Genomic DNA, 9,184 nt, shown 5'->3' with positions numbered 1-9,184 from the left:
GGAGACAGCAGACTGGTGCCTTTCAGCCCCCTCCAGACTCATCCTTCCCTGCCCGAGGGCAGAGGCTTTCTGCATCTCACAGAAACCAGATTCTCCCCGGAGATAAAATCCTGTCGCCTTTGTTTTGGGGAAAAAAAAGACAACAGCAGCTCCTGGCCAAACAACAGAGTCGTTAAGCTAAGGAATCTCCGGGGAGGGACTGGGAGCCACATCCCGGAGCTGGAATGAGGAATCAGCTGGTGTCCTGGCCCCTGGGGTGCTGCCTCCATCAGGGCTCAGCATTCCTCCCAGGACCAGAACCATACCCACCAGGATTCAGCATTCCTCCAAGGACTACAGCATCTCCACAAGGACTCCGCACTCCCCCCAGACCAGAGCCACTTTCTCTAGGGCTCAGCATTCCCCCAGGACCAAAGCATCCCACCAGGACTGCAGCATCTCCCGAGAACCAGAGCATCCCCCAGTGATCCCCCCCCCTCAGGAACCACAGCATCCCACGCAGGACCATCAGCGCAGGGGCGTGCCTGCAAAGCTTCTCAGCCCCACCGACACCCCATTCCATAGGGACCCACAGACACGTCCCAGCAACGTGCAAGAGGAACCTGCAGCTCCCCAGTGGGCAGGTTCTGGTGGGGCACAGCCAGGCAGGGAGCGGTGCCAGGGCCTGGGGACAGGCGGCGGGGCTGGGGGTGGGGGTGTGTGGGAACGCTGCCTCAGGAAACCAGCAGGATTTACTGGGCTACACGCTAAATCCCCCTCACAAAAGGGGCCTGTTCGTGTGGACAGGATGCTGGTGGCTCAGCCACACTTGTTTGGCCAGCAGAGCCTGGCGGATTAAGGACAATTGGTTCAGCCCTGACAGAAAATACCAGGAATGTTAAACAATAAAAACTGCCTCCAGTTGTTGTGGGGCTGCAGGCTGCCCTGGGCTGCCTCCCTGCCCAGCCATGGCCCCAGCTGCCCCATGCCTGGCAGAGCCGGTTCTGGCACAGCCCATGCATTCATTGCTGCAGCTCTGGGGAGTTCACTGGGGGATGTGGTGCCTGGGGATGGGACAGCAGGTGGGCACAGTGATGGGCACTGCCAGGCCCCTGAAAGTATCTCTGGGCTGCACTGGTGGGGACTGGGCTGTGGGGAGAAGGCATTGCCTGCACCTGCAGCAAGTCACTATGTGAGAAAGGACAGAGTGAGTGGCAGATCCCTGCTTTCAATGTCTCCTTGTGCTCCCTCCACCTGGCATTAAAGATTAGCAAACCCACCTACGCCTCAGCCTGTGAAAGAGGCTGTGGCCCTGTTTTCCAGGGAATGAGCAGTGCAGGGTGAGCAAGAATTGCCTGCCCCCTGTGCTGTCCCCTGCACAGAGACTCCAGTCTGGAGTGAGGTAGGGGCAAGCTGGGTGCAACCCCATGGGGTTCAGCCCCCTGTCCATGCACCCATCCATGTTCAGTCCCGGTCCCAGTTGGGATCTGGGCAGTCCCCATGGGCAGACTGGGCAGTTTGCCCTCCAGCGTGTGAATGCCCCATTCAGGGCTGTGCAAAATGCATTGGTTCTGGCACATTATCGGACAGCTGGGATCCTTCCCAGGCAGGCAGGCTGCCGGGACAGGCAGGTTTCACACCTGCCAGGGGGCTGTCTGCCTCCGCCAGCCGTGCTGGAATGGGGGGCTGGCTCCAGCAGAGAGGGGAGCAGGGCTGGAGATGGAGGCTGCAAGCATGTCAGTGGGACTGGGTTCCCCCCAGTAGCCCTGCGAGGGCCTGTGACATGGAGGGAACCCCAGGATGAAAGCTGCCAGGCTCCCCAGCGCATGCAATGCACAACAGGCACAGCACCCACAGCTGAGCTGAGTCCCACAGTCTGTGCCCCTTAAGATCCCAGACCCCGGCACCATTGCAGCAGCAGGCAGGACTCCCTTTCCAGCTGCCCCAGGCCCAGGTCCTGCCCCAAAGCACCTTCCAGTTGCCATCCTCTTGGGCTGGTTTGAGGCAGGCTGTGCCAGAGAGCCAGCTTCCAGGGTGGGAGAGCCAGCTTCCAGGCTGGGGGGCTGTGAGGGCAGCTGGGAGCTGGAGGAGGAAACCAGATCCTGGGGCTAACGGCCGGCAAAGCCCAGCCCTAGATGAAACCCTAGACCCAGGGAGTGGGCTGGCAGGAGGGGGTGAGACAGCTGCAGCCCTCCCTGCCCACGCTGCCGTCATTGCTGGGCACCGCAGGGCAAGGGGGAGCAAAGAAGGTATCAGAGAGCAGAGCCAGGGCTGGAGAGCTCCAACTTGTGCTCCCAGGGGCGAGGGGGCTTTGCAGAGACAGCGCAGAGCCCATAACTCACTTTTATCTGAAGTGCTGGGGCTGGCCTGGGCAGGGGGAATGCAGGGGGTTCCCAGTGCACAGGGCTGGGCCCCAGAGCGGTTTCCCAGCCTGGGAGCCGCAGCAGTTGGGGGATCAGTTTCAGGGCGATGCTGGTAGCGCAGTTCACGGTGGCTTAGTGCAGCAGTGGCTAATGGGGAACAGATGCGAGGGTGCTTTGTGCCAGAGCAGGCCTGGAGGCACGGGAGTGGGGACATCGCTTCCTGCACCTGTGGCACTGCCTCTGTGTCCCTCTGGAGTGGTCACAGACCCCTGCGCTGGCTGGGGTGAGCAGGCAGTGAGGAGGCAGCCCCTGACCTGCCTTCCCAGCTTATGTGAGCCCTTTGCCCCCAGGAGCAGCCCAGAAACTGCGCTCTTGGGGTCTATTCCAAAAAAATAATTTATCAGGTTGATATTTCACGTACATAAATATTCATCTCTGTGGCTATGTACAGATGCAGCAGGAGCCCAGCAGCAGTGGGGCTCCCACTCAAAGACACTTCCACCAAAGCACTGGTCAAAGCCCATCTCCCTGGGCAGTGCCATGGGCATCCCACACAGTTCCCACCTGGACAGGATCTAGCTCCCACTGCCAAGCAATACCAGGCAGGTCTCAGCCAGGACTGATGGCTCAGTGCCCAAACAGAGCCAGGAGAGAGGGACACCCTGGCCCAGCATTGCAGCTCAGGGCCCTGCCTGCCCACTGCTCACTCCAGACAAAGCAGGGAACCTCCTGGGGAGCCTTGCAGCTTTCAGAGCCAGAAACCCAGACCTGCTCCCTGCAACAGCAGAGGCAGCCTTGGCATCACCCTTCCCTGCCTGCCCTTAAGTTCTCACGCTGGGGTAGGAGAAGAGGTGCGGAGCCAGTGGCAGAGGGTCGTGGGTGAAGACGGAGTCGTCAGAGGAGCAGGAGCTGGCGGTGTCCTCGCAAGAGGGTGAGTACTGCTCGAAGGGCATGGAGAGGTCCAGGTACTGCAGGGAGGGATGGTGCCATCACCACCAGTGCTGTCAGTGCCCACGCTGCCCACCCCCACACCCAGCAGGCCCCCCCACCTCTCACCTCCTCCGAAACAGCTGCCAGTATCTTGTCCAGTCCCTCCACGAGCTGCTTGAAGGTGGGGCGCTGCGAGGGCACGGCGTGCCAGCACTCCCGCATCAGCATGTACCTGGGGGGCAAGCAGTGTTAATGGGATCCCACTGTGCCCCCTGCCTGCCCACCTGGCCAGTACTCACAGCTCGTGGGTGCAGTTAGATGGCCGGTCCATGCGGTGCCCCTCCTTCAGCAGCTTGAAAAGCTCCTCCACAGGGATGCCGGGGTATGGGGAGCCCCCCAGAGTGAAGATCTCCCACATCAGGATCCCGAAGGACCACCTAGGATCACATATGGCAAAGGGGAAGAGTCAACCATGTTCAAGGGTGCTTCCCCAGCTTGCCCCCCTCTGCACCCTGCAGTGCTGTGGGAGCAGGGATGGCAGAGGGTGGCATCACCTTGGAAGATGTGCCCCACTGCTGCTGTCCCCATGGACCATCTCCATCCTACTCACGGGGACCCTCCATATGCATATAGCATAACTCCACAGTGCTGCCTTGTCCCACACAGACAACACACCCTCATTACACCCTGGGACTTACACATCGCTCTGGTGGGTGTAGACACGGTCGAACAGAGCCTCTGGTGCCATCCACTTCACTGGCAGGCGACCCTATGAAAGCAACCCCCTGCTCAGATCAGCCCTGGCTGGGGGTCCCTGTGCCCCTCTCCCAGGACCCGCACTCACGTTGCTGGTTTTCTTGTAGTAGTCGATGTCATGGACATCTCTGGCCAAGCCAAAGTCAGCGATCTTCATCACACTCTCTGCTGTCACCAGCACATTGCGGGCGGCCAGGTCACGGTGGATGCACTGTTGGGGGGGAATCATTGCCCACAGGGATGTCAGAGGGTGGCTCCAGCTCTGTATGTCCCCTCCACACACCCAGGGATTCTGTTTCCCTCCCACACATCCCCCAGCACTTCTGCAGTGGTGGGGCCACCCCCTCATCAGGCTTTCTGCAGTGACAGGTGCATTGAGGGGACACAAACATTCCCTGGGAGCTCTGAGCCCCACATTTCTAGGGAGATACTGCTTTGAGCTTTGAGCTTTGCTGGATGGGGCCGGTAGGTTCTGGACAGCTTGTGGGAAGGGGCAGGGCTCCCTCTCCATGGGGACAGCAGGTTCACTGGGGACACACCACTCCTCTATCACCACCATGCCCTTCCCAGCTGTGCCCAGCACAAGCAGCCCGTGTGGGCTGTGCCAGCCCTACCCGCTTTGACTCCAGGTACTCCATGCCACGGGCCACCTGGTAGACGCAGGAGACCAGGTCCTTGAAGGAGAGCTGCTCCTCAGGCATTGCCGTGACATCAAAAGCATAGTCGGGTGTCGGGGGGCGGCGGGCACGGAGGTACTCGCGCAGGTTGCCCTTCGCAGCAAACTCCACAATCACGTACAGTGGCCCTGGGAAGGGCAGCCACTCATTCAGCTCCTGCCCTGTCCCTTCCCAGTTGGCCACCATCCCCAACAGCCCCCATCCCCTGGTCCTGCTCCATGCCCTGTCCGAACCCTGCCCGCACAGCCCCCTCACCGTCCTGCGTGCAGACTCCCAGGAGGTTGATGATGTTCTTGTGTTTGTCCATGAGCTTCATCATCTCCATCTCAGATATGAGGTCAGCCAGGTCCTTGTCAGTGGCATTGTCTGGGGAAGGAGGGCAGTGTCACCATGCCAGCTGGGTGGCACTCCAGCCTGGCACTGATGCCACCTCTGTTCCTGGGACACTGGCACAGGAGTCATTACCTTTCAGCATTTTGACGGCCACGGTGACGGCTCTGTCCGGCCGGTCTCTGTCGATCCCGTAAGCCTCTGCCCGCACCACCTGGCCAAAGCAGCCTTCCCCCAGGGGCTTCCCCAACACCAGCCTGGCAGGGACAGGCAGAACTCTGAGGGACCACAGGGATGGCCCCACTCCCCACCACCACATGGACGAACCCTGAGGGGCAGAGGCAGTGTGGCTGCCCCTCTCCATCCAAGCTGAATCCCAGTGCCCTAGGGTACAGCAGTACTGAGGTGTCTGGGGTAGCCAGAGACCTCCCCATCTGTCACCCACATGCTGCTGTCCCCGGGGCAGCTGGAAGAACAGCCCCCAGTCCCTGATCACATGGCACCGTACTTGTCTCGGGGGAACTCCCACTTGGCATCAAGGGGCAGGTCCAGCTCCACGACACCAGCCAGCATCGGGGCGCAGCTGGAGGAGAGACGGGTGACGCGCATCAGGGACGTGCTGGACTTCCCGGAGGAGCTGGAGTCCAGGGAGAACTGTGGAGACCAAGGGACCTCAGCTATCCTGCCCCATGTTCCAGGGCCAAAGAGAGTCCCAACAGTGCTGCACAGAGGCCCTCACTTGGAGCAATGGGGCGAGGGAGCCACAGAAGGCAATGGGGAGGGGCAGCCCCAAGGCTGGCAGTAGGGTAAGGTGTGATGGGTACAAGTGGCACTTGTGGAGCCAGTTGGTCACCAAGGTCCGTCCCCCTGTGCCCTGAGGGCTCCAGCTCATCACCCACCTGTCGGATGAGTGGGAATTTGGAGAGCTTGTGGACTGCCATGGGCTCCAGGTGCTGCTTGCTTGACTGAGTCTGCATCCGGCACAGCACCACGATGACGATGGCCATGGCCACAGCCAGTGAACCCGAGGTGTAGATGATGATATCCGTGTACTTGGCCTCAGGGGCTTCAGCTTCCCGCACCAGCTCCTCCTCTGGAGGGAGTGAATGAATTGGCCTGAGGCATGGCCTCTGCGTGCTGGGTGTTCAAGACCTCACCCCAGCACCCCATCCCTACCTGGCAGGACGGTGAGCCAGGCAGACTGGTAGGAGAGGCCGATGGAGTTCCCTGCCAGGCAGGTGTACTCGCCAGCATCCTCCACGGAGACATTGCGCAGGTACAGCACCTCCACCTCAGAGCTGTTGATGTCTGCAGTCTGACAGGGAGTGGGATGGATGGTCAGCATCCCTCTTCCTAGGGGGGCTCTGTGCACCCCTGTCACCCCTTTAGGGTGGGTATCTGGGATCTGGGTGCTTCCAGCCCTTTTTTACCTTGAGCACTTGCACGTAGGGGACCCCATCAGGACCGTAGTTGCTGCCGTTCACCTCAATGTGCTTCAGCCACTGGATGTGGGGCTGGGCATCGCTGTAGACCTTGCAGAAGAACTCCACATCGCTGCCCACCAGGGCTGTGGTGTTGGCGGGCAGCCCAGCCTGCAAGATGGGCCTGTGTGGGGACCTCTCTGTGCAGGGGGAGCAGAGTGGTGTCACTAATATGGTGGCCCAGAGCAGGGGCTCCTTTTTCCCTCCCTCTCCATCCACTATAGAGCCACAGAGAGCCCTTTCCCAGCCCTACAGCAGACCAGTGCAACATGAGCCTGGTCTCCATCCCACGTCCCTGGGGTGCAAGGGACATGTGGGCTGCACCAGAGAGAAGCCATGAAGCTCCTCCACTCCCTTCCCCTGACCCCGAACCCTCTGCCTGGCCTGGCGGGAGCCTGGACCAGTGCTGTGCTGAGGAGCCCTCACCCAGCACATCCAGGAGGTAGCTGTAGTGGATGCTGCCAAACCTGTTTTCCACCAGGCAAGTGTAGTTGCCGCGGTCAGAGGGCACCACGCTCTCCATCACCAGGCTCCAGTGCTGGTGCCGGAGCTGCGGAGGGGGGAGATAAGGCAGAAAGGTGAGATGGGGGAGATGGATCCCAGGAGGGGAGGTGTGATAGGGGGAGCTGGCCCGTACCCGGATGCCCCCAATGCGGTGCTCCCCCCGGAACTCGCGTCCGTTCTTGAACCAGCGGATGCTGGGGCTGGGGCTGCCTGAGGCCGGGCAGCGGAACTTCACTGTATTCCCCGCAGGGACTGCATACAGCTTCTTGTCCATCCGGTGTGGGTGAGTCCAGTAAGGAGCTGGGGACATGTGGGACATACAGTGGGAGGCAGCCAAAGGGCAGCAAAGGGGCTGCTCCCAGCTGCCTGTGCTGGGAGCAGGAGGCAGTAGTGCCCCCTGCCCCTGGTTCTGCCCCAGCTGCCCTTTTCTGCAGTGCCCCGGCACGGCACTGACCTCTGGGCACATAGATGGGCTCCTCATTTCGGTCTCCATGGGGACTGTCCCCATCACTATCTTCATCATCGTCACCCGATGCCAGGGAGTCTGCAAAAGGAAAGGGACTGAGAGGGACATCCCTGCCTGCAGGGCCGGGCGGGCAGTGGCTGCCTTGCTGCCCAGGGGGTTGCTGGGCAATGCCAGGGCCCCTACCCACAACGGAGATGGTGAAATTGCGGAGGATCTCCCCAGTCCCCCGTGCCCGGCACACGTAGAGCCCTGAGTCCTCATAGGCAACCTCCGAAATCTCCAGCAGACTCTGCTGGAGATGGATGCGACCTCCCGAGACAAGAGGCCGAGACTCCTTATACCAGACCACACTGGCACCACTCTGGTTGGCATCACAGTACAGCTTCAGTGCATTGCCTGGGTCCAGCAGGAGATGTTCTTCTTCTGACTCCAGCAATGGGCTCTCAAATAGCTCTGGAGAGACACGGTGAGTGCCCACCCTGGTACTCACCCCTCCCAGGACCGCACCACATGCCCCCCCCAGTGCAGAGAACTTGTGGTGTGACACAGCCTGGTGCCCAGCTCTGCCACCCCGAGGCAGGTGAGGGCTGGACTCTGCCCTAGGGCACGAGGACATGCTTTCCCCAGAGGCATATCCCTGTCCAAGGCCACACATGGCACCATCCTTCCACCACTCCCAGTGACGCAGGTGCTCCAGCCCATTCTGCTTCACTCAACACAGCACCAAACCCATCCAGCCACCCATCGTTGGACCTTCACATGCCCCAGGCATGGCCGGGACCCCTATGCCTGGCTGTCCTCAGAGATGCCCAGGCTGGCAGCAGGGCCCTGCCTGCCCACGGCCAGCAGCAGCGTGTGCACGTGGAGGGCAGAAACCACGGCTGCCAGAACAGCAATACCAGCGCAGCCCGACTGCCAGCGTGCAGTGGTCTGGGGGTCACAAGTGCATCCCCAGCCCTCTGCATGGCCAGTACGGGTGGGATGTGGGGTAGCTAGGCCTCTAGTCCCCTGGGACACGTCCTCCTCCCATACCAACCCCAGCGAGGCACTGACTGCACCTCACACAGAACTGCCACAGCCCACGGCAGTCACGCCACCTCGCTCTGCCACGCGTATCCACCGAGCGAGCCAAGCCTTCGCGGCACAGGGACAGCCTGTCTGGAGCCACCCCTGCTCCTCCCAGCCTCCACACCTCCTCTCCCGGTGATGGAAACACTGGTCCCCGTGCCATGTCCCCGGCTCCCGCCAACCCAGCCCCGCAGGCAGAGCGCTGGGGCTGCTTGCCCAGGGCGCTCGAGCACTCGCACCCCCAACCCTGGGCTCGCTGCCCACCTGCGATGGGGAAAGTATTCAGAAAGCAGCCCCCCGCCTCCCACCAGCCCCCGGCCCCGCTTCGCCCCCCATAACCGTACCTGTCTCCATCGCTTTTCCCCGGGCAGCCGCCGCCAGCAGCAGCCCTGCCACGACCTGTAAGAGGGGCCTCATCTTCCAGGACCCCCGGCGAAGGGGGTCCCACCCTGCGGGACAGGCAGGACCGGGTGAGTGGATCCGGGCGAGCAGCCGCCTCCCGTCCCGGGGCAGTGGGGAGCAGCGGCGCGGAGTCCCCAAGGCACGGCGAGAGCGAGTGAACGTGGAGGGGATGCAGAGAACGGGTGTCCCTGGGCAGTTTGAGATCCCTTCCAGCGCCTCCCGCCCTTG

General features: G+C 61.7%; 1 protein-coding gene across 1 annotated transcript; it reads right to left on the bottom strand.

Moving 5' to 3' along the window:
- Positions 1–2,719: 2,719 nt before the first annotated feature.
- FGFR4 (fibroblast growth factor receptor 4) lies at positions 2,720–9,014 on the bottom strand. Its single transcript, XM_027896368.1, has 17 exons — positions 8,899–9,014; positions 7,670–7,939; positions 7,475–7,564; positions 7,154–7,320; positions 6,943–7,066; positions 6,466–6,656; positions 6,212–6,350; positions 5,935–6,128; positions 5,544–5,689; positions 5,171–5,292; positions 4,961–5,071; positions 4,643–4,833; positions 4,117–4,239; positions 3,971–4,041; positions 3,572–3,709; positions 3,399–3,504; positions 2,720–3,310 (listed from the first exon to the last, which is right to left on the bottom strand). The coding sequence occupies exons 1-17, from the start codon at positions 8,969–8,971 to the stop codon at positions 3,164–3,166; spliced, it is 2,403 nt and encodes an 800-aa protein (XP_027752169.1). The 5' UTR covers positions 8,972–9,014; the 3' UTR covers positions 2,720–3,163.
- Between the last annotated feature and the right edge of the window lie 170 nt (positions 9,015–9,184).

The sequence above is a fragment of the Empidonax traillii genome, unplaced genomic scaffold (assembly GCF_003031625.1).
Source record: "Empidonax traillii isolate 1590-97213 ecotype Southwest subspecies unplaced genomic scaffold, ASM303162v1 scaffold495:size1017845, whole genome shotgun sequence".
NCBI lineage: Eukaryota > Metazoa > Chordata > Aves > Passeriformes > Tyrannidae > Empidonax > Empidonax traillii.
This window is presented reverse-complemented; position numbering and strand designations above follow the sequence as displayed.